Source organism: Orussus abietinus, unplaced genomic scaffold (genome assembly GCF_000612105.2).
Source record: "Orussus abietinus isolate OABI.00-Male unplaced genomic scaffold, Oabi_2.0 scaffold3, whole genome shotgun sequence".
NCBI classification, from domain to species: Eukaryota; Metazoa; Arthropoda; class Insecta; order Hymenoptera; family Orussidae; genus Orussus; species Orussus abietinus.
The window spans coordinates 2,598,864-2,621,467 of NW_019395984.1; the positions used below are offsets into that span (position 1 = coordinate 2,598,864).

General features: G+C 52.1%; 3 protein-coding genes across 3 annotated transcripts; 2 read left to right on the forward strand and 1 right to left on the reverse strand.

The window, feature by feature from the left end:
- The first annotated feature begins 24 nt into the window (after positions 1-24).
- Positions 25-2,799, forward strand: LOC105699083 (twinkle protein, mitochondrial). The gene is made up of 7 exons (XM_012423797.2): positions 25-557; positions 646-878; positions 946-1,630; positions 1,784-2,028; positions 2,090-2,190; positions 2,256-2,475; positions 2,538-2,799. The coding sequence occupies exons 1-7, from the start codon at positions 305-307 to the stop codon at positions 2,730-2,732; spliced, it is 1,932 nt and encodes a 643-aa protein (XP_012279220.1). The 5' UTR covers positions 25-304; the 3' UTR covers positions 2,733-2,799.
- Positions 2,800-2,898: 99 nt separating this feature from the next.
- LOC105699084 (glycosyltransferase 25 family member) lies at positions 2,899-6,730 on the forward strand. Its single transcript, XM_012423798.2, has 10 exons — positions 2,899-3,384; positions 4,045-4,273; positions 4,360-4,702; positions 4,773-4,892; positions 4,989-5,178; positions 5,315-5,389; positions 5,462-5,519; positions 5,606-5,733; positions 5,821-6,024; positions 6,086-6,730. The coding sequence occupies exons 1-10, from the start codon at positions 3,197-3,199 to the stop codon at positions 6,255-6,257; spliced, it is 1,707 nt and encodes a 568-aa protein (XP_012279221.1). The 5' UTR covers positions 2,899-3,196; the 3' UTR covers positions 6,258-6,730.
- A 229-nt stretch (positions 6,731-6,959) lies between these two features.
- On the reverse strand, positions 6,960-22,354 carry LOC105699041 (PHD finger protein rhinoceros). Its single transcript, XM_023433932.1, has 13 exons — positions 22,298-22,354; positions 22,028-22,161; positions 21,616-21,809; positions 21,225-21,412; positions 20,687-21,040; positions 19,956-20,605; positions 19,536-19,692; positions 19,278-19,430; positions 18,897-19,184; positions 18,629-18,802; positions 18,359-18,528; positions 18,160-18,283; positions 6,960-18,058 (listed from the first exon to the last, which is right to left on the reverse strand). Exons 6-13 carry the CDS (start codon positions 20,417-20,419, stop codon positions 11,204-11,206), a joined length of 8,385 nt encoding a protein of 2,794 aa, XP_023289700.1. The 5' UTR covers positions 20,420-20,605; positions 20,687-21,040; positions 21,225-21,412; positions 21,616-21,809; positions 22,028-22,161; positions 22,298-22,354; the 3' UTR covers positions 6,960-11,203.
- Positions 22,355-22,604: the final 250 nt, after the last annotated feature.

Below are 22,604 nucleotides of genomic sequence, written 5' to 3' on the forward strand. Positions count from 1 at the left end.
GTGGTTGTGTTTATAAATACCGGCAATGTCTGTAAGAAAAATATGTGATATTTATATCGATAGTGGACGCCGTTAATGAATACCTAATTCTGGACGCAGAATGTGATGAAATGACAAAGTATCCCAAAAAATAACAGTCCATTATTTATTTAAGCACCGGAGAATATTCATAATTGTTTATCGCTGTTTGAACGTAATCAATTTAAGGGAAATAGTATTAGTTAGATTCTTTTCACAGTGATTTAGTATTTTTATTGTCAATGAGTGAAACAAGGTACGCTTTTAAGTTATACCTTTGGAGACAATGTTCCTCAAGCACTTCCTCGGTCTGCGAATCCTGACGAGGAAGAAAACTCAGAGAAATTTTATCTGGAGTCGGGCCTATCACAAACTGCTCGACGATGATGTCTCTGGAGTATCGTTGGCTTACATAAAAAATACGTTGAATTCGATGAACATCAGCTTTTTAGATGGCCATGCTTGCATTATTACAAGTTGTCCTCTATGCAAATCAGAAAAATCTAAAGAACCTAAGGTTTTTGTAAATAAAACCACTGGTGAGTAGGAACAAATATTTTCTTTCAAATTTGATCATTGTACTGTAATTTAAACAGAAATTTGTTTACTTTGAATCACCCGACATAGGTTTCTTCATGTGTGAGAAGTGCAGGTATACTGGCTCGTGGAGCACTCTGGAGAAATTCTTTTCACCAGGCACCTCTGCAAAGAAATTGCAAGAATTATCGCTGCTGAAAAATTCTTTAACAGCAGAGAACAATTTAAAAAATGAATGGAATAAAATTAAAGAAAGTTGTCAGAACATAACAGAAATGTCAGTGGATGATTATAATAATCTTCTGAAATCTCTATCACTACCAGTAAGGAAATTTCATAATATATATTTGTCATAAAAGAGTAAAGTATATTTTTAATTTCTTCTGTCAGGAAATGAACAGTGAATCTATGATACAAATGGATTGCGCATACAATGCACTGTCAAATAGTCTCCACTTTCCCTTGGTGGGATTAGGGAATTGTATAGTGGGTTACAAGACTTTATCGGCACATCTAGAAGTCGAAACTGCAGTGCCAGCTTCTAACACAAGTGGACTTGTCTGGTATAAGTCAAGAAATGTTAAATCAGATAGTACTGCTATTATTGTACCGACTTTGCGAGACCTCCTCGCTCTGGTTTCCAAAAAAGCAGCCACTGTTATCATTTGTCTACCTTATGGATTACAATTCATGCCACAACAAATTCTACCAAATTTAGAAAATTACAAAAAATTAATCCTATGGTTCGGTAACAACACGCAGAGCTGGGATGCTGCAAGACACTTTGCAAAAAAATTAAACGAGATCAGATGTTACTTTGTTAGGCCAATGGACAACCAACCGAGTCCAAGAATTGCAGCTAATTTGGATTATAATCTGAAAATTATAATTCAAAATGCTCAGCCAATATGGCACAAGAGTATTACTACGTTCCAAAGTCTTCGGCAAGACGTCCTAAGTGATCTCCAAAACATTGACCGTGTGATGGGCATTAAATGGAAAAGATTTCCATCTTTGAATCGAGTTCTTAAAGGACATCGCCGAGGAGAACTAACTATATTGACGGGCCCTACCGGTAAGATATAAAAATTCATTAGTCATTAAAATAATTTTCTCTCAGATACTGGTTACATTTCAACACCGACTGGTCATTAAATGTTTCATACTTTAAATAAATTTTTATGTGAGCCAATGCATCTTCTATATTTTTTATAGATTTATTTTTTAGGAAGTGGCAAAACAACATTTATTAGCGAGTATTCATTAGATTTAGCATTACAAGGTGTAAATACTCTGTGGGGTAGTTTCGAGATACGCAACGCAAGGTTGGCAAGAACGATGCTGCAGCAGATGGTAGGTGTATCGTTGGAAGAGAACATTGAAAACTTTGAGAAGTACGCTGACGAGTTCGAGAAGCTCCCAATTTATTTCATGACATTTCATGGTCAGCAAAGCATTAAAGTAGTTATGGAGGTAAGATTCACAGTTTGATAATTTTGTAATCACATCTTTCTATCTTGTTCAATGTTTTCAGGCTATTGAACATGCAACGTATGTTTACGACATAGCACATGTTATTATCGATAATGTTCAGTTCATGATGGGCGTATCTCAGGAGTCAAAACACAATGACAGGTATACTTTACCATGCTAAATTCTCACTTTTAACTTGATCAGCATGATGGGGACAAATATTTTAGATTTTGGAAACAGGATGCCATCATATCGTCCTTCCGAGCGTTTGCTACAAAATTCAATTGCCACGTAACGCTAGTGATCCATCCAAGGAAGGAACGAGATTCAGAAGAACTGACGACATCGTCGATCTTTGGGAGTGCCAAGGCTAGTCAAGAAGCTGACAACGTACTTATAATTCAAGATAAAAGACTGACAAGTGTCCGGGGGAAACAATACTTACAAGTAAGCCTTCTTATCGATATCGATCATCCAAGAAAATCATTAAATTCTCCCTGGATTTACAGATCGCAAAAAACAGATACAGCGGAGACTTGGGTTTAATGCCGATGGAGTTTGATAAAGTTAGTTTAAGCTATGCCCAAAAAAAGAAATCCAAATTGAAAGAAGAGGGGAAAGAAAATGAAACTACGCAATCTGTTCCTAGGCAAGACACTCGAATTCTATCTACCAAGAGGCGCTCCACTGACTCCTCCTCCTGACATAGAACTCATAGGAATTTTCTACTGTTTACAAAAAAGTAATAAAACTATTAATTATTTTGCACAACCAGTGGAATGTCCTATCGTACACATCCATCATGTATTTCCGATGCCTTTTTGTTTCCTTGACGGAAACCAAACCACTAGTAACGTTACTTTATTTTTGGACATTCTTTTTCCCCCATGCATAGTTCCTCTTTAATTTATGGTTGTATGGCCCTCACTCTTCTCACTTTTCTATAAGCCCCACCAACAAGCCCATTCACACACACAGGAGTTAATTTAAAGCTCACTTCACAAACACTAGTCTGCCTCCCGCGCCTTATCAAAACGGAGAAGAGAACGAGACAAAGAGCCATCCGGTGGCCTTATCGCGACATGGGCTTTCGTGAACCGTTCTTTAAAGCCCGTATCTCCTAAAAACGTACGCGACTTCCCTCGGGTTCATCTTAAAACGCACGAAAATGCAAATATCGGCTCGCCTGGTTTTTCTCCTGATAACCTGCTTCCTTTCGGCTGCATCGTGCACCAGAGCCGTAAAACAGCCGACGGTTCTCGTGGCAGTTCTGGCTAGGAACAAAGCACACACGCTTCCGTACTTCCTGACCCTCCTGCAGCAACTGGATTATCCTAAGGACAGAGTTTCCCTCTGGTAAGTCTACCTTTTTCGCATAACCGGCTGTTCCAATCGGATTAACCTTACTTTCTCGGCTGCGAGGAACGACGCATGGGGCCGCCATCTTGAATGCGCGCGCCGCTACGAAATCGAGATGCGCATTGAAGTATATCACAATTAAATTATTTCCGAGAAACATAATCAATTTAAATAGGAATCTTCTTTTTATACATGCACTGCTGCCAATTAATTTTTTCGGTATAATTATTTAATGACATGCAACGCATATATTACCGCGCATTTAATTCAGGAATCCTCCTCATCTCTGCTCCCAACTCATCTCTGTGTTTCGAAATCAAAATGTTCGTATATTTTTTTTCAGCTCGTGGAGGATAAATGTATCGTAGAGTTTACGCAGGGAAGTTGATTGACGCCACTTGACTTTTGTTCATTCAATGCATTGCTAGGGGGAGTCGTTGAGGGAGGTCAGTGCCCCTGTACACCTGTTGAGCCAGGTCAGGGGCGGGGTCAAGGTTACGGGAGAATTGGAGAATACCTTTACTTTCCTCATAATTTCAGCAGGTTTTTCGACATGCGTGCATTTTTTGCATCCGTTAAACGGGAACCTGTAGAGTCACACCATCCTTTATTCTAATCTACCTTCTGATTCCTTATTAATCGCAAATGGTATTTTAGGATTCGGAGCGATAATAATGTCGACGCAACGGCTGAGATATTAAGAATTTGGCTAGACGAAAAGGGGAGAAATTATCATTCCGTCGATGTCGAGATCGACAACGAGTCGAATGGAATTCAAGGGGAAAAAGGAATCGCCGACTGGCCCTTGGAGAGGTTTAACCACGTTATCAATCTGCGAGAGGAGGCCCTAAATTACGGGAGAAGAATCTGGGCCGATTATGTTTTCGTAAGTCTCCTAATTACTTGTTTAAAGAAATGGAAAAAATTTTTTTTCTCGGCGAGAAGATGTACTAATAATTTATTATTTCACAGATGCTAGACGCGGATGCGTTCCCGACGAACCCGAAGAGTTTGCAACTCTTGACGGGGAAAAATCAAACGATTGTTGCTCCGCTCTTGAAGTCGGATGGAATGTACAGTAACTTTTGGGCAGGCATGACTTCGGATTATTATTACTTAAGGACGAACAGATACAAGCCGATTTTAAACCGAGACGAGACAGGGTGCTTCGACGTGCCCATGGTTCACACCGCTGTTTTAATCGACCTGAGGAAAGCAGAGAGCGATCTCTTGACGTATCAGTCTGAAAATCTAGAGGACTACGATGGGCCCAAAGACGACATCATTACTTTTGCAGTCGGTGCTAATAAGTCAGGTAAGAGCTCCGTATATTTTTCAGTCGGATCATTTTTTTTTAAACGATGCAATTATTGGACTTTATCCAGGGATTCCTCTCCACGTCTGCAACGACGAGGTGTACGGTTACGTGATGGTCCCCTTGGAGAACCAGGGCACGATTGGCCATGACTTGCAACAGCTTACTAATTTGAAACTGGAGATATTGGGTAATGGAGCGCGTGGATAATATTTTTCTTCTTCTCTGGTAATTGCAGCAGGATTTACGGTGGTTTATGGTAATACACATTGAATTATCTTCCCAGCCCAAGGGGAACCATTGCCACTCTCGCAGATCATGTCTCCCTTTGTGAGGTACCCAGAAAGGGACAAACTTGGGATGGACGAAGTCTACATGATAAATCTGGAAAGAAGACCGGAGAGGAGAGTCAGGATGGAACGTTGCTTCAAAGAGCTGGGCATCGATGCAAAACTGGTAAAGGCAGTGGACGGTAGGTGAGTTAACGAAGAGAGGACTCGGAAGGTATTTTTTAAACTCGATCTTACGTACCTCGTACTCACCCGTATATAATTATTTTCAATTATTTCCGTCGCTTTAATTAAAGATTTTACGCGATTTTGTGACTTCCAGGACTATCGATACGAAGATGTTCGACAATTGGGGAATGTCGATGATGCCCACTTACTTGGATCCGTATCACAAGAGGTAGAGGACAAGTGGATCGTCTATACCGTGAATTTATCTACGTGCATATAATTACAAAACATTTATTTCCAGACCAATGACCAATGGAGAAGTCGGATGCTTCCTTAGTCACTTCTTGATATGGGAAGAGGTACCTCAAACGTCAATCATTTCCAATTGTAACTTCCCATATAAATCACGGTAAATCAGTGAACTAATAAATGTGTACATCCACAGGTCGTGTCGAATAATTATACCCGAGTGATGATCCTGGAGGACGATATTCGCTTCGAGCCGTACTTTCGGCGTAAGGTCAATTTCATCATAAGCGAATTAACGAGGCTGGACCTTGATTGGGACTTGGTGTGAGTAGGACTTCGAGTAAATCATTATAAGTTTTGGGATCTTATTTTTTTCCCAGAAGAAGGTTTAAATTCACGGTGGAATGTCAGGTACCTCGGAAGAAAGCGAATGCAGGAGCAAGAGGAGCCGATGGTGGAGGGTTCCGAATTTCTGGTCCACGCTGGATACAGTTACTGGACCCTGGGATACATGTTGTCCCTGAAAGGGGCCCAAAAACTGATCGAAGCCAAGCCCTGTGAAAATATGCTGCCCGTGGACGAGTTGTTGCCCATTCTCTTCGACAAGCATCCCAGGTAAGGAATCTCGCGCGAGGGCTAAGAGGGAATATCGGCTAAATCCTTCGTTCCCGTGTAGGACCGAATGGAAGGAGTACTTCCCAAACCGCGACCTGGTGGCCTTTTCGGCGTCACCTCTCCTGGTTTACCCAACACATTACACAGGGGAATCCGGCTACATAAGCGACACCGAGGACTCGAACGTCGTGTCGAAGCTAGAGAACCAAAAAAATAAGAAAGTGGAGCTCTGAAGGCTCTTCCTTCCAACTATCCCACCGTGCCATCAGAGTGAAACGCTCTATTTTTCATACAATCAAGCTGCTTGCCATTAATACTAATACTCTACAAGAGATCTAACTTTAGTTATAACTTTTTATAATTTTGTATAACACGACCCAGGTAGACCGTCACACTACCGTCGAGTGTATCGAGTCTATCCAATCAAGACAAATACCTAGATTAATGAAAATAAATTCCAACGTGCCATGTTCGTTAACCCTCCCGAATCTGTCGTTTCATCCCCAGCCCACCCCCTTAATAGTACTACACAGGGAAAACGGATACACAAGACCAGACGTAAAAAACTGTAATTTTTATTAATCGTAATAATATGATTATTGACAATGACGCGGCTATGTGCACATTAAAACACCTTATCTTTATCTTACAAGACCAGCTTCTCTTGTACACTATGTACAGTAACTAAATATCTCGTATTACTCATTTGCGTTATAATAAANACTCTTACACGTCGATCGACAGCCCTCGGAAAGATCGCGCCGCGAGCGACCTCCATCGTATTAAAATTCACATATATATGTGTATATATATATATCATTTGCGTTATAATAAAAACTATGTATATTTATATATTTATATATATATATATATATTCATTCGTATTTATAATATTAAATTCATCGTCGTTACCAATAATTACGCGTACGGAACAGTTAAAAATTACTCAATTGTGTTTATTATTTAAATATTTACAATATATAGGCTCTTAGAACTCTCCTTATCACTGACACCTGTTTCACTGTACAGTGTAAGTTGCGATTAATGCGCGTGGATCCGGAAATCGGAGCGTGTCCTCGCGTACCACTCATTTCGCTATCTACTTAACTTAAGGATGGTTTTCCCTCCCTCTTCCTCGGAAGAATAAGAAGCTCTCGCCCTTTGCGAAGAAGGAAAAAGAATCTCAGCGGGGGCTGGGGGGGCGCGGGGGGGAGACATCGGAGAAATCGGTAAAAAAATAAAAACGGACCGCCGCGCAGGAGGGGCCCGAAAAAAACCTAGGGCCCCGTATCTCTCGCAGGGGTTTACAATTTTTCTCTCTCCCCATCGTTCCCCCCCCCCACCTTCATCCTCTCCGGGGAATCAATTAAAACTTAACAGAGCTCCTCCTTATCCCGCGAGAAGACATTGCCCCGCCAACGAGTGCGTTTTTTACGGATTTCTCGTTAACAGCCTATCCAGGGCGCGGCTCCGATTTTTCCTGCGCATTCTTCCCCCCGTCGGTTTATCCTCGGTTCTTTAATCTCCCCTTCGGCAGGGGAGCTTCGGAGAAAATTCACGGCCGGAAAACGAGATTTAATTTCCGGAATCACTGGGTCGCGCTCTTGGGCGATCGAGAGCTATCGAGACGGAGCTATCGATACCGGGACTCGGCGACACGATCGCCTCGAAATTAATTACAAAAATCGAAGGGGGTGCGAAACCGTTGTTTCTCCTTTTCTCTCCTTTCCTTTAAATCCAGGGGCAAGGAGCCGAAACTTCCGACCGAGGAGAGTGCGTTCGGTTGGATAAAATGTTATATTAAAAAAAAATAATAATAAAATACAGAAACCTCTCGATTCCGACCGGAAAAAAAAAATGAATAAAAAATCGTCACATGCTGTAGGCTCGAGTAATGACAAGACCATGACTCTCTGTTAATTGATTGTGCACACGTGACACCTGTCGAAAGTTTCAGACGTATCCTTGCGTGATAGAAAAACGGTGAAAAATTACCAACTACGCCGATTAAGTCGGGACAGACAACGGGTGTTTAAGCGAACCCCCCTCACAATTATCGCACCTGATTCCTTACTCTCTATCCGTGTAATTGCAGAAGTGGACGTACGATGCAGCCGAAATGCATTATTTCAGGTGAATCGTACGTCGCCCTTCCGTATATAATCCGCGGATCGTTTCCTCGGTGACCGGAGACTCTCTCGATCTTGCGAACACCTCTCTCTCTCAAAAAAAAAGAAAGACAATAAAAAAAATTTATATATAAAAGTGCACGTACAGTTCACCCGAATTTCTCTAGGTGGAGAACGTGGACCTTACGTGGCCCTTCATCACGATTCGCAGATCATCCCGCAGAATCTCTCTCACTCGCTCTCTCAAAAAAGGAAAAAAAAAGAAAAAAAAAAGTGTAAATTAAAAAAAATAAAATCAATATTAATATATATGTATATATGTACATGTACACGTATCCTAGACAGTAGGTGTCGGAAGAAAATCGCCTCCGCGAGATACGCAGCGTCAACTTCGACTTTCGCCTGATGTCAAGACGAGGTGGAAATAAGTGTCGGCCCACACCCTCCCCGCCTCTAGAAAAAAATAGGTTCGATGGAAGAGGACGTTTCCTTGATCTCTCCTTCTCGATCTCAGGGAGGAAACAAGTGGAAGAGACGGGGGCCCCGGAAAATTGCGAGGGGGCCCCCCCCATGGGCGGCGTTGATTGCAAACGTGAGACGGGAGGTGAAGAAGTTTCCAATTTTTTCCTTCCCCCGATATTCCCGAACTTTCCATTCCCTATAGGTACGTATCTCTTGACAGATCGAGTAAATTGACAAAGTCAGGGGAGCCCTCCCGCACCCTTTACCTCCCTAAATTAATTAATTAATTGTATTGCTTCTTTCTCGTCGCTCGCGACCGTCCCTGGGTCGAGTCGGAGAACGGGGAGTCGACGGGAGTTATTTTTCTTTTTTTCCATATCGAATCGTCGAGAGAAATTGATCGGCAAAAATTCGACCGATTCGTTAAGAGTGCCCGGAATACGAGGGTATTTTTTTTAGAGCTTCACCTGTTACCGAGGGAGAGTAAAAAAATCTTGAAAACGGGGCGTCGACTCCCAGGGCTCCCCGTTCCTCGCGACGTCGGGCTCGATTTTCTCGTTATCCGGATCGCGTTTTCTGCGTCCGGCGTGTACGATCGACGTGTATAGACGTTATTAATCTCTTCTTAACGGGTCGCGACGAAAAATCGAACTTCCATTGATTAGTCTAGGCACTACGATTTCTCCGAGGGGGAGGGCTTCGAGACTCGGACATTTTCTTCCCCGCTTTTTCTTTCCCCCTTTAAAGTCGTACCAAATCTTCGTGACCTCTGGTCTCACGCACATTCGCGAAACCTTTCCGAATCCATTTTAACGTCTATCTTGGGCAGACTTTACATCCGGCCACCCCTTTTTCGCAATCCTTTAACACCGGTACAGAGTTCTGTATGGCACCGAGCATATACAGACTTTTATACACATATATCATTTCCCTCGCGCTCGTTCGTCCCTCGTATCTCATTTAATAAACGGCCCCTAAATCTCCCTCGCAGGGCCGCGTCCTCCTTAAATAAATAATCCTGTCCGCATACAATCAATAATATTAATAAACGTAATAATATCCGTCATAAATAAATTACACAGGCTACGCACAGCAGAGTCCCGGGCGGTCGTGGAGGGTCTCGAAAGAAGCGATTATTAAAAAAAGAAAAAAAAACAAAAAAGAAGAAATCCACTGCGATTACTATCACTCGTTAATCCTGCTTAATATTTTCAGATCGACGTAGAAAGTGAAAGACAAAAGTCTCACTATATAAAATAAAATAAAAAAAAAAAACAATTTCGAGACAATCGCTCCTGACGTCCTTCCGCGGGATTATCGACCACTTGGGTCCTTCCTTTCCGAATTTCAAGCTTTAATCGGTGTGAGAAAAATCATGTAATTTTAATGGAACAGAAGAAAGGCCCCATGAAATTCGAGAAACCGACTCGCCGAGACTCTCAGGCCTTTGACCATGTTTAGTGACTCTTACACGTCGATCGACAGCCCTCGGAAAGATCGCGCCGCGAGCGACCTCCATCGTATTAAAATTCACATATATATGTGTATATATATATATGCGTATATATATACAAATATATAAATAAATGTACCTAGGGTTTAAAAATCACGATTTAAGCAGCGACTCGTGAAGAACGTTTTGTACAGGGTAATTCCCAGGGAGAGTGGCGACCGTCGAGAAGAGACTCGTCTCGTTGAGTAGGTCTCGATCTTCGATCTCTCCCAGACTCGACGGGAAGATTCCCCAATCCACCCACGTTGTTTCGCCAATAAGGGTCCTTATCCATAAGGAAGCGCATTTATCTCACGAGAAGTCGCAACTACGATCGAGCGTCTCCGCACGGGTTCCTAATCGGTCGTTCAAAAGAGAAGAAAGTGGGGAGGAAAAAATAAAAGAAGATACATACGCCCTCGACAAAAGACATTTAAAAGCGACTCGTCATAATTCGTTATCTAAAATATGATACACATAATCCACGCTAAGTGGAATAAAATCCCTCCATAAAATCTGGACCTAGAAAATTAAATAAATTAAAGGGAAAGTAATGATAACGGAAAATCCCTGGAAAAAAAAAGGAAAAAAAAAAAAGAAGCATCGTATCCGTCACATCGACAATGGATAATCGATAATCAACGATCATCTCCACTTTCGAACAACCGACCAGGCAAGCCCTGAGTATACAATAAACAACGAGCGTCGTCCCGACGTCCCGTCACTCTCTCTATCTTTCTCCTCCGAAATGCACAGGCTATCGATATTATGGTGAATTCTTGGGCACTTTGTGACATTTCACTTCACCCTCGGAAACTGTACAGCGTCAATAATTTATATTACAACAAGGAGACAACCTAAAGACCCGAGAAACGAAAAAACCGCGTCCAGGGTGTAGTCTTCCCGCACGTCCCTCCGTCCGCCATACGTCATCCGCTCGCGTTATATCGATATCTACGTAAGCACGCAAGCCCCGCGCGCGCAGGCGCATATCCGGCCACACCAGGAGGCGCACGCGCGGGCGGGGAAGCGTCCCCTAATTCGAAGAGAAAAAAATCCGCAGAGTCCATATATATTACACGATTATCATTAATTATCACCTAACTTGGCATCCTTGCGGTAGCGGAGTAGGGGGGCAGCCGGGAGAGTTGCGATTGGTCGGCTGAGCGAGGAGGGGAGGGCCGACCCCCTCCGGGGGATCGGGGGGCCTGGGGGCGTCGGCGTCAGGGGCCCCGGCGTTCGGTCGGGATCCGGGGGGCGGCGGGGGCAGCGAGTTGGCCCTGGTCCCGGGGGAGTCCTCGGAGTTGGCGGGGGTGGCGTTGACCGCGAGGGGCGGGGGGGCCTTGAGCTCGTAGCCCTCGTGGCACCTGGTGAGTTTTAACCTGATGGGTGTGACCTTGGCGGCGCGGACGTTGCCGAGGGGGGCGGCGGCGGGGGCGTCGGGGTCGGTGGGGGTCGGCTTGTCGAGGATGGCCTCAGTTTCCGGGGGATAGGGGGGCCGGGGCTCGGCAGGCTCGGGGGCCGGGGGCGGCGGGCCCACGCGGTCCTCGGGGGGTTCGGGCCTCGGGGGGTCCTCGGCGGGGGCCCGGTCGCGGTCCTCCAGGTGGACGGAGGGCGTCGAAGGGGCGTCGTCGGGGCCCTTCCCCAGCCTGATGATCAGCTTGGGGGGCGCCGCGGGCCCGTCCTGCAGGATCTGCACCCGGCCCTCCTTCCGGCTCGACTGCTTCTTCCTCCGGCGGCCGTTCTTGTCCTTCAGCTTCTTGCTCTTCACTTTGGCCCGCTCGTCGTTGTCGAATCCGGCCATGATCATGCGGCGGAACTTCATGCTCTCGCGCTTCAGCTCCTCGATACTGGGCATGCTGCTGGGGATGCTGCTCAGCCGCTTCTTGGGGGGCCTGATGCGCGACCGGTCGGCTTCCTGGGCGCCCTGGTCCTGCCCGATCACGCTGTTGCCGAACTTGATCTTGAGCTTGGGAGGCGCGGCGTTGGGAGCGGCGACGGCGGCCGCGGAGGCGGTCGCCGGGGTCGGCTTGGGCTGCCTCCTGCGCCGCCGATCGACGGTCCCCGGAGGGGCGCCGCGGCGCCTCTCCTGGCCCGCCCCCTCCTCGGCGTCCGCGGGGTCGAGATACCCTCCTCGCTCCTTCTCCATGTTCGCGTCCACCACGGCCTTGTAGTCCTCCCTCGTGGGGATGCTGGTCATCGAGGCGACCGCCTTGGGGATGGTGATCACCGTGCGGTTGATGGGCGCGGGGGCGGAGGCGACGTTCCCGACCCCGGGCTCGTCCATGTTCATGTCCTGGGAGCAGTACTGCCGAAGAAGCTCCTTCTTTCTCATGCGCCTCAAATTCGAGGTGCCGGAGGCGACGGAGGCGCTGGTGGCGGCGGGGGTGATGACCGCAGGGGCCTGCTGGGCCAGCGGAGGGACGGCCGAGGCCGGCACGTAGTTGGCGTCCAGGAAGGGGCCCTTGATCTTGACTTTGAGCTGGTTGCGGGAGTCGGTAAGGGAGACCCTGTCGGCAGGGTCTCCGGGGCCAGTTGGGGGGCCCTCCAGGCCAGGTGGAACCCCGGGTCTCGAGGGTGCCTCGGGCGCCCCGCGCTGCTCGCCGGCCAGGGCCGAGCGCAGCTCCTTCTCGAGGTCCTCCTCCAGGTCCGGTAGGGTCTGGTCCGCCGAGCCGGCGGCGAAGGCGCCCAGAAGGTGGTTCCCGTAGGTCTGCCCGTGGAGGGATGTACTCCGAGCTTCCGCCGCCGAGTTGTAGGTCCTCATGTCGACGGGACCCGGTAGGAGGGGCATCACGGCCGCGGGGTCCGAGAAGGCCTCGGGCCCCGCCAGGGTGCCGGTCTCTCTGGCCGCGGGCGAGCCCTCGTGCCTCCTCAGCAGGCCTGTCTGAGGGCTACCCAGCAGGTGCGCCTGGTGGACGCCCTCGGCAGACCCCCCCATGGCGTCCCTCCTCTCGCCTGCCTCCGTCGACTTCTTCCTTTCTCGCATAGTCCTCAGGTCGGCGATGTTGGCCTCGCTGGTGGAGTCCTCGTCGGAGTCGAAGTCGTAAACGGTGCCGAGGAGCTTGCTCTGGATGGATTCGTCCCCGTGGAGGGCGTTGGCAGCGGCAGCGACGACCGGGCCCGAGCAGGCGTTCTGGTGAGCCCTTCCCCTGCCCCTGCCCCGCCCTCTCCCCCTTCCGCGGTATCCGGCCTGCTGGGAGCCCTTGGCCCCTCTTCCGCGGCCGCGGTTCCCGGACGCGGCCCTCGGGGCCTCCTGCTGCCTGGGCGACTTTCCCGGGGACTTGCCCTGCAGCGAAGTGACCCGGGCCGAGGTTCTGGTGGGCTTCGCCGGGGACTTCTTCCCCGACTGGGGAGTCTTGCCCCCCGAGGGGGCCTCCTGGAGGCCCTCGGGCAGCGGGGCCTCGGCGGCGCCGGCCAGGAACCCCAGGCCCAGGGCTGGCGACTCGGCCGGCTCGGTCGGGCCCGCCTCCTCCTGGTGAGTCTGGTGCAGCGCCTGCGGCACCTGCTGCACCTGTGGCGGCGGCCCGGGTGGCGGGGTCGGGATCTTGGTGGGAGAGACCATGGCGGCGGTCAGGGCCATGTTGTGCGAGGAGGAGGTAAAGGCGGCGGTGCAGGGCGAGGCCTGCAGGTTGAGCGAGTCCTCGAGCGGCTTCGGCACGTGGGGCATAATGGTCGGGGGCGTAGGGAAGGGGGCTCCGAAGGGTGGAGGGAACATGGCGGCTCCAGGGCTGGGGTAAGGAAGCGCCGCGGCACAGGACTGCGGCGGGAATAGGGAAACGGGACCCGCGTAGGACGTGGACTCGGGGTAGGGGTGGTACGGCCCGGCATCCACGGGGAAGGGCACGGGGGGCCCGAGAGGCCCCTTGTAGGCCGGCATGGCCGGGTGCTCCTCCGCCGAGGAGGCCGAGGTCATGGACGAGGAAGTGGAGCGCCGGGAGGGCAGCACCTGCGATTCGGCCCACCTGGTGTCCTGTCCGTAATCCTGCCGCACCTCCACCCCGAGGTCCTCCCTCTCCAGGGCCCGTTCCGGCTCCGGGGCCCGCTCCTCCTCCTCCTCCTCTTCCTCCTCCTGGGGATGCACCTGGGGGTGCATACCGCCGCCAACTCCCAGCTGGTGATGGTGAGCTATCTCGTCGGCAACGACGGGCCCGGTGGCCTGCTCCAGAAGACCCGGGCCTCCCGGGTGGGGGGCCAGCTGCATCAGCTGGTATCGCTCCTGGACGAGGTGCGCGTGGGCCGGCTCCTCGACCTCCGGGCCCGGGTACCGATGGGCCTGGCTGTCCACTAGGGCTCCCAGGGCCACGGGCCCGGGATCCAGTGTCGCGCTCGGGGGCACCCACCGCTCGTCTGCCTCTCCTCGATCCAGTTTCTCGCGCTCGGCCGCGCCCACTTTAGCGGGCCCCAGTTCGTCGGGGCCGTACGGAGGGAGCGGCTCCGTCTTCGGCGGGGTCTTCTCTTCCGGGAGGGCGCGTCCCTCCTCCCTCTGCGGCTCCTCCGGCTCTTCGGGGTCTTCGGGCTCTCCTTGCCCTATCGGCACTACCGCCTCTTCCTCCTTCTTCACGCCCTCCTCTGGCCCCACGGCCTCCAGCTCGAACTGACTAGAATTCGACTTCTTTGAGAGCTCCATCCTCAGCTTCTCCACCAGGTGCAGGGTCTCCCGGGCGCTGTCCTCCTTCGAGTCCTCCTTGAACCAGAGTTCGTTGTTGAAGGAGAACGAAAGAGGGGCGGTCCGTTCTTCCGCGTCGCGCGGCATTCCGAAGCCGTCGTCGTTGACCATGTCGTCGGTCAGGATGTCTTGGTCAAAGTCGAAGAGTTCGGACACACTCGGATCCTTGCCGACGTGCTGGGGGGAGAAGATGGACCGGTTGACCGACCTGCGCCTTTTCTGACCCTCCTGCTCGACCTCCAGCCTTTCGGTGGGAAGCGGCCTGGGCAGGGCCCTCTCCGTTGGTTCCTTCGCCCCATTGTCGCCCAAGGTGTTCAGGGCTCCTAACGCGGTCAGGGTGTTTAACGTGTTCAGGGTGTTCAGGGTGTTTAGAGCGTTCAGCGTATTGGGGACGGAGATCTCCTCGCAGACGACAACGTTCCCGATGGGTAGCGCCTCCGTCTTCTCTAGTTTTCTCCTCTCTTCGGGACCCACGGGTCGACCGGGTGCTTGGGTGAGGACCTCGTCCCTCTTCGACTTCTCCTCGACCAGCTCGCCGACCTCGAAGACACCGTCCTCGCTGACGTGGTTCTTTCTGTCCTCGCTCTTCACCTCATTGGACGCGCCGACCTTCGTCGGCAAGCTCGGCATCCTCTTCGGGGTTACCTCCAGGCCGAGACCCTTTTCGGGCTTCACCTCCACGCCCTTGGCCTTCGACAGCTTGTCTAGGTGTTCTCGCTTCTCCAGGAGCTTATCCAAGCCCCTGGAGGACTTCTTCGGGCTGTCCCGCTCCGCTCTGCGCTGCTTCATCTCCTCCTCCAGGGTGTTGATCGAGTTCCTGCTGCTGGTGGTGGTCTTCTTCGGTGGTTTCCTCTCCTCTACGTTAGTCGTCCCAAGTTGGACTACCTTGGGCTCCTCCTCGGAGACCTTGACCTCGGTCCTGTTCACCGGTTCCTTTTCCCTTTCGGGTTCCTTCGACCTCTCGTTGACGACCGGCCTCCTCTCTACCTTCTTGACCGCAGGAACGTCCTTCCCGGACCTCTCCTCCTTCTGCTGGGGCAACTCGCTCGATTTTCGTTTACGAGCCTCCGGCTTCGACCTGGAGGTCGCCGTGGGGGTTCCCGGCGTAGGCGGGGGCCCTCCTGGCCCCGAAGCGTCGTCCTTGGGTTTTGCCGGGGGCTGGTGGGTCTGCTTGATGGGGGGCTGCTGGCTCGGAGGCTTCTTGGCAGGCTTGGGCGCAGGTAGACCTCGCAACCCATCATGATCTCCAGGCCCACCAGGTGCACCGACCTGGGCGGGGGCATGCTGATGTTGCTGGTGATGTTGCTGCTGTTGCTGCGGAACAGGCAGGGGCTTTCTCCCGGGTTCGCGGTGGTCCGCCCTCTTCGGCTGGTGGTGATGCTGGGGCTGCTCCTTGGTCGGGGGGCCTCCACCTGGTTCACCTCTCTGAGAAGTCGGCGGCTGAAACTCGGGTCCACGCCGCCCGTCGGAAGTTTTAAGCTTCTTCTCGGGCAGCCGTTTCGGTTTCCGGCCGGCCGCCAGCTTTCTCTCGGGTCCCGTCGCCTCGTCCGCACCCTGGACGGGTTTCTTCGCCAGGGCCTTAGCACGCTGCTGCCCGGCCTCGCTCTCGGAGGAGGAGCTGGTCGAGCCGCAGACCGGCGCCTCCCCAGCGGGTCCCCTCGCAGGGGCCCTGCCCTCGTCGGTCTCACTGCTGCTATCCGAGGAGCTGGAGCAACTGCTGCTGGAGGTGGTCTCGCTGTTGCTCGACGGCGCCGACGCAGCCCTGGTCTCCGTGGGCGGCTTGCGCGGTTTTCTGGGGGACGCCGTGACGACGACGGTGCTTCTCCTCGCGTCCGGTGACTCCTTCTTCGGCCTCTCCCTCTCGGGCGGGACCTCGGGTTCGCTGGGCGGCGCCTTGGTCCCGAGGCCGCTCTTAATGTGCTCGGCGGCCTTCTTCGCGGCCTGCCGCTGCGGTACATAAGCCAGGATCTCGCTCCCATCCCCGGCCTCCTTCTCGAAGTCGTAGACGTCGTTGTTCCGGGGATCCCGCGATACCCTGGGTGGAGGAGCCTCCTTCCGAGGCTTAGCCTGATGCCGGTCGCGAGGCTTGGTTGGCACCCGGGCCTCCTCGGCTGGCGACCTGGCCGTCTCTTGCACGTCGCCGGAGGGCTCGCGCTTGCTCTGCGCACGCTGCATGATCTCGGAGGCCTTCTTCGCCGCCTGTCTCTGGGGCACGATCAGCGCCGAAGGTATGCACTCCTTCCGCTTGGCCGGCGCCTTGGTCCCGGGCCCGTCCTCCGTCGTCGCCCCCGGCACGCCCTCCTTGCTGGAGAAGCTCTTCTGGTTGTTCTTCGCGTTGTCGGCCGCGGAGAACTGCTTCACCGCGGCCTTCGTGATCAGGACAGCCGAATGCGAGGCTTGCTCTCCCTGGGAGTCGGAATCGGTGTCCGAGTAGATGGCGGCGGCGGCCGAGGGGCCCAACCGGGCCCCAGGTCCTGCGCTGCGAGGCAGCAGTTCGTCGCTCTCGCTACCCGAGGCGCTGCCCAGCTCCCTCTCCATGTGCTGCAGGGTCCGCGAGCCCGTGACCGTCGACGAGTCCGGCTTCTCGTTGCCGCTGCCTGCCCCGGGTCGATCCGGGGCCCCGGCTCGCCTGGGTCGCCGTCGGCCCTTGGACCTCACCACGGCTCGCTCGTCCTCGGCGCTCGAGTCCGTTGTTCCCTTCGGGTCCTTCGGCACCTTCGGCTTCACCTCCGTCTTCACCGTCGGCCTCGCCGTCTCCGTCTCGCTGCCACTCATCGACGACAGGTCGCTCCCGTAGAGGCTCCGCCGCCTCACCGACCCGTTGAAGTAAAGCCGCTTGCTTGACGCCCCGTTGAAGTCGGCCCTAGGTTTCTTCTCGTCGCTCGACACCGGCGTCGGTGACTTCACGCCCGCGATCCTCGCGACGATCGTCTCGAAGTCGCGCGTATGGTCCTCCGAGTCCGGGTGCGAGTAGAGTCGGTCGTAGATCGACGGCCCGTGGTTCGCCTCGACGACCGCCGCCGCGGCCGCCGGGGTCAGGGGGCCGCACATCACCAGGGCCTGTTTGTGGAAGGTCTGCTCGCGGAGGCGAAGGAACGTCCTGCACAGTTTCTCCCGTCTACCCACCATGTAGCAGAGGTTACGCACGCGCTCCAGATCCTGGCGAAGCTGGACGAACGTCCGCATCTTCTCCAGGTCCGCCGCCTGTCCCTGGGCCCGCGCCCCAGCTCCCGCCCCCGAGAGTTCGCCGCACCGAGGTGCCAGAAGCGGCTTGTTGTGGCCGGCCTGGAAGAGAGGCATCGCGATCGTTAGAACCCACTTAGAACAATTAATTTTAAACAAACGAGCAAACTCCCTCGAGGATCAGGGAACACCCTGGGACTTACTCTTCTCTTGAGTTTCCAATAGTTGTAGATGTAAACGATCCCGTCGTGGTCGATGTCCAGCTGCTGGGAAGCGATATCCTTCAGACTGACGTGCTTGTCGAATTCAGCCTCGATCTCTTGCAATCTAAAAAAACAATACATGAACATAAATTATACGAGTTCGTTCTTCGAGAAGGAACGAGAGCAAGGTAAAACTTACTTGGCCGCACGTGCTTGGTTCTTCTCCTCGGAAGTCATGTCCTTGCGTTTCCGCCTCCTAGACTCCCCGTCCTCGGAATCCGAGTTTCCCTTTCCGCCTCCGCTCCCCGTGCTTCCTCCGACCCCGACTTTATCCTTCGTGTTCGTTCTACTGTGTTTCTGACAGTACGACTGTAAAAAAAGGAAGACGGTAAAGAGCAGTCGACAGGGATCGGTCGTCGTTAACGAAAGGTTCCTCGAATTATAAAAGTATCGTGAAATAAACCCTCACCCTCAGCTTGACCCCATCGTCTGCCATCTCGTCCTCGATAATCGCCTTCATTTCCAGTCCGTACTTGAAGGCGCAGGTGACGTGATAAGCCGTCTTGCACGTCTTTATACTGCACTGGATACAAGCGCCGACCCTCTCGCGACAGAGCACGCAAATTAGTGCCCATCGACTTTGCTGTAAACGATCAGGACATCGATTTATCCAGGGAAAGGTTCGACGCGTTAAAAGTACAAGGAAGTGACGGGAAGTAAGTTGCTCCCCGACATACCGGAATACTGGAGATTTTGGTGATCGGCTCCATCCTTTCGACACAACCGATGCTGACTTCAGGGATCCAGAGAGCACAGGACACATGAGCCCACTTCTGGCCACTACGTGTACACTTCATTGCACCTCCCTTGTTTGGGCATAAAACACAATCCGGTCGCTGGCTCAGCGAACAAGTTCGGCACAGCCAGGAGCCATCGGGTATCGAAGTGATCCCATAGCACGCCTGGTGCACGCAAATATTGCAGCAGTCGCAGAAGACCATCTCATTGCCTTCCTCGGAGTCCGGCTGTACCGCAGAGAAAAACCAAGAAGTAACTTAGAATAACAGCGAAGAGAACAGAACACTTTCACTGGACCGATGGAGAAACTGGCCACTCACCGATCTGCACACATCGCAGATGACATTTTCATCGTACTCGATGCCAAGACCCTCCTCGTTCTTTACTATCGTCTGTATCCTCTCCCAGCATCGAACCTCCAGCTCCTCTATCACACGTTCTAGCTGAGACTCGGACACTGACGGTTGACCAGCCTGAAATTAACACTATGTATGACTGCACTTACTTCCTTCCTAAATGACTACCGAAGCAATGGATCGAATGCCATACTCTAGACCTACAATTTCCTTGTCGATTACCTGCGCTCTCTCTCCGTTCAATACATCAAGCCACGCGATATCGGTGTCGTCTAGGTCGTAAGCGCAAGCCTTTTCGGCGCGAGCTGGGGTGGTACTTAAGTGGTGCTCTTCAGGATTGAAGTAATCGTCCCGGGATATTCTAATAAACTTTTTCGGCCTGAAAACAGTTAAGTCGTCAGGGTCCTTCCGATAAATCATGGAATTGAGTATTCTACAGTAGAAGGACTAATGCAGTGCCTACTCCGAAATTCTAATTGAAAATCCCTAATCGAAGGCAGATGAAAACACATCGATGAGCACGATGCAGGAAAACTGACACGTGTATTCAATTTATTCTAGGAAGAATCCGGATTTTTATGTAATTTTTTTAAGCAACCCCTTTGGAAGAAATAAGAAGCGGAACACTTGTGTAACACTCACAATTTAAATTCACCATGTAACTTGTTAAGAGGTGTAGTTTGCGTAACAGTCACTGTTGGTTCTGGAAGCGAATCTGGATTGACCGGCACTTGAACCCCTCGTTCCCACTCCTGCTTCCATTGATCGGTTATCACCCAATATTCATTGGGACTGAGGGGCTCGCTGTCCGGTAACTTCATAGCACTAATCAAGTCTTTGCGAAACAACTCGGCAGGAGCCTCCGCTGCGGACCGGTTGTATATGCTCGAGATCTTAATGTCACTGAGCGGTCGGGGGGTCCAGGATGCCCCCCCTTGACTGGACGACGCCATCGTTTCCTCCTCTTCGGAGGGTCCCAGGGTCGTCGTGGGCACCACAGAGCCTGCGACAGCCGGTCCCAACCTGCACTTGCGCCGCTTGATAGCGCCTGGGCAAGACGCCGAGTCATTGTCGTTTCTGTTGATCCTCTTGCCTCGTTGTGCCATTCTACTACGTCGAGTGAGCTAGTGGTACGAGGCACATGCAGGTGAGCTGCGCGCACCTTAAAACCATTTCTGCTCTCGCGCCCCCGGTTCTTGGCTAGCGGACATCGTCCGACAATATCCAAGAGGAAATACTCGCTACATAGCTGGCCGTGTATTTAACAACTGGAAAATGTGGTTTCTGCTGAGCTGCAACCGAAATAATCAGTTTGAGGTTAGGTAATAGGACGGTAGGATAAAAATATATCTTCAAAATTAATTTTCACATACCAAAGAGAAGGTGTCCCTTCAATGCCCTAAGATTCTTATTGGCGCATCCGCAGCCCTTCAGAGTAAGGTAGTCTAACGCACACAGACATGGTGAGCCTAGACGCATACTTTATGGCAAGAGAAACTCAGGGTCCAACTCTTGGCATCGGCTCCGCCACGACCACCGAGGCACATTCGAGATTCAGGTTAGCTTGTCGTATGTCAACTGTTCTACCATCTTAGTTTCTCTTTATTTATTTCGAGAAAAATCACCTTCTGAAGCTTCTTTACGTCGCCAGTGATAGATATCACTAGCAATATAGCTGGTAGATTACAGGTATGGCCTAAATATCGAGTTAGCGATCGATCGGTCAGCTGCAGACAGAAAAGAGGTTATAAATATCTTTCCAACTATAGTTGCAGCCATATTTCTTTAAGTATTTGTATCACACGAGGTTCAGAACACAGTGCACTAGCATTTTTCAAACATCCCGATCAAGAATATCGGTAAAGGCACGACACCCACAATACTATAATAAAAAAAAAAGTAAAAACTCACCGTTCGCCGTTCCAGTTGTCCCCTTACTGTGCACCGTACTACTTTTTGATAAACTTTCTTTTTCACAGCCCAGTCACATGGCCAGTATGCACGTCGGTCTTCTTCCCAAAGTCCAGAAACACTTTATGGTACAGCCAGTTAAAGCACTGGCCCGGGTCATGGAACGGCACTCGCGATCGATCGATCAGCTGCAGAAGAAAGAGAGGTTATGCAGGCCTCTACACCCTCGCTTCCAACCCTAGCGCGGTAACTCAATCATTCCGGTAACACAGTTCTGGATCCATCACGATTAACCGGTATTCTACTGAAATAATCCCCACATCCATCCAAGAGCCACGGCAAGCAACCTCATTCGGAAGCCTACCGCTCTATGGAATATCACAGGACTCACTGTTCGTCTCTCGGCAGAACCTCAGGCCACGGTCACAGTCTGCCTTTTCCTAGTCCTCCGTAAATCGTTCCGCCACTTAGGGACTCCTCGATGAAGTCGTCACGCTGTTTCTCAGCCAACTACGTCGCCGACCCAGATGGCAGGCAGCGGATTCTCTGGTTAGCCCGGAGCAGTCCTCACGGTCAAGAGGTAAGCTACGGAGAGAAAAGAGGTTATAGAGGGTTGGCGGAGTGCGGGGCCGCTCGGCGTCGACTCGCGCCCGTCCCCGGCGACTTTGGCGAGTTCCCGGCGAGGCGAGGGCCCGGGCGACGGTCCCACCTCGCAAAAGGTCGATCCCGTCCAGGATGCCGTGTAAACATTGGTGGGTGCGAATCGGGGCGCGCTGGGTGCCCGAGCTCGGTCGGCGACTCACCGTCGTCTCGGCGGGCGTTCCCCTCGGCGTGGTCGGCGGATCCCGGCGGGTCCTCTCGGCGGCAAGGGCGCGTGGTCTCGCTCCTCGGGAAAGGTCCTCGCAGCTCACGGCTCCATTACGCTGCTGGTGCGCTCCTGCTGCCCAACAACATTGACAATACAGATGGCGCCACCGTCGGTCGTTCCTCGAGGACCCAGTGGCCGCACACAGCGCTCGGCCTCTCTCTCTCGCGCGCGCACACACACCCACGGGGGGAGAAGCATTAAATACCTTATTATTGATCTATTAGCCGAATATATCGGCGGCGGGCGGCTCGGCGGGCGTGAGATCTCCGCGCGATCCGGCCGGGCCGGGTCGTCGGGCCGCGGGGCCAAGGGTTCTCGGGCCTTGGTCGGGGCCCGGCGGCCGCAGGAGCTGCGAGACGGCGTGTACGTGCCTCTCTCTGTCACATCGGCCTAACCAACATGTCCCCGTTGGCGAGGAGCAAGCGCGCCGCACCGCTCTCCACCGATCCCCCTGTAACGCCCGGTTCGTACTCACTCGTGAGCGGGCCGCGAGGAGCGCGAGCGGCGCCCCT

What these genes read in the sequence shown, in the direction of transcription:
- LOC105699083 (XM_012423797.2), top strand. Translation starts at nt 305, where the DNA reads ATGTTCCTCAAGCACTTCCTCGGTCTGCGAATCCTGACGAGGAAGAAA. An exon ending in TTTTGTAAATAAAACCACTG is followed by an intron (nt 558 to 645) that starts GTGAGTAGGAAC and finishes CACCCGACATAG; the next exon opens with GTTTCTTCATGTGTGAGAAG. An exon ending in TGAAATCTCTATCACTACCA is followed by an intron (nt 879 to 945) that starts GTAAGGAAATTT and finishes TTCTTCTGTCAG; the next exon opens with GAAATGAACAGTGAATCTAT.
- LOC105699084 (XM_012423798.2), top strand. Translation starts at nt 3,197, where the DNA reads ATGCAAATATCGGCTCGCCTGGTTTTTCTCCTGATAACCTGCTTCCTT. An exon ending in TTGGATCCGTATCACAAGAG is followed by an intron (nt 5,390 to 5,461) that starts GTAGAGGACAAG and finishes ATTTATTTCCAG; the next exon opens with ACCAATGACCAATGGAGAAG. An exon ending in ACTTCTTGATATGGGAAGAG is followed by an intron (nt 5,520 to 5,605) that starts GTACCTCAAACG and finishes GTACATCCACAG; the next exon opens with GTCGTGTCGAATAATTATAC.
- LOC105699041 (XM_023433932.1), bottom strand. Translation starts at nt 20,419, where the DNA reads ATGGCACAACGAGGCAAGAGGATCAACAGAAACGACAATGACTCGGCG. An exon ending in CCAAAATCTCCAGTATTCCG is followed by an intron (nt 18,803 to 18,896) that starts GTATGTCGGGGA and finishes GATCGTTTACAG; the next exon opens with CAAAGTCGATGGGCACTAAT. An exon ending in ATTGGAAACTCAAGAGAAGA is followed by an intron (nt 18,059 to 18,159) that starts GTAAGTCCCAGG and finishes CCTCTCTTCCAG; the next exon opens with GCCGGCCACAACAAGCCGCT.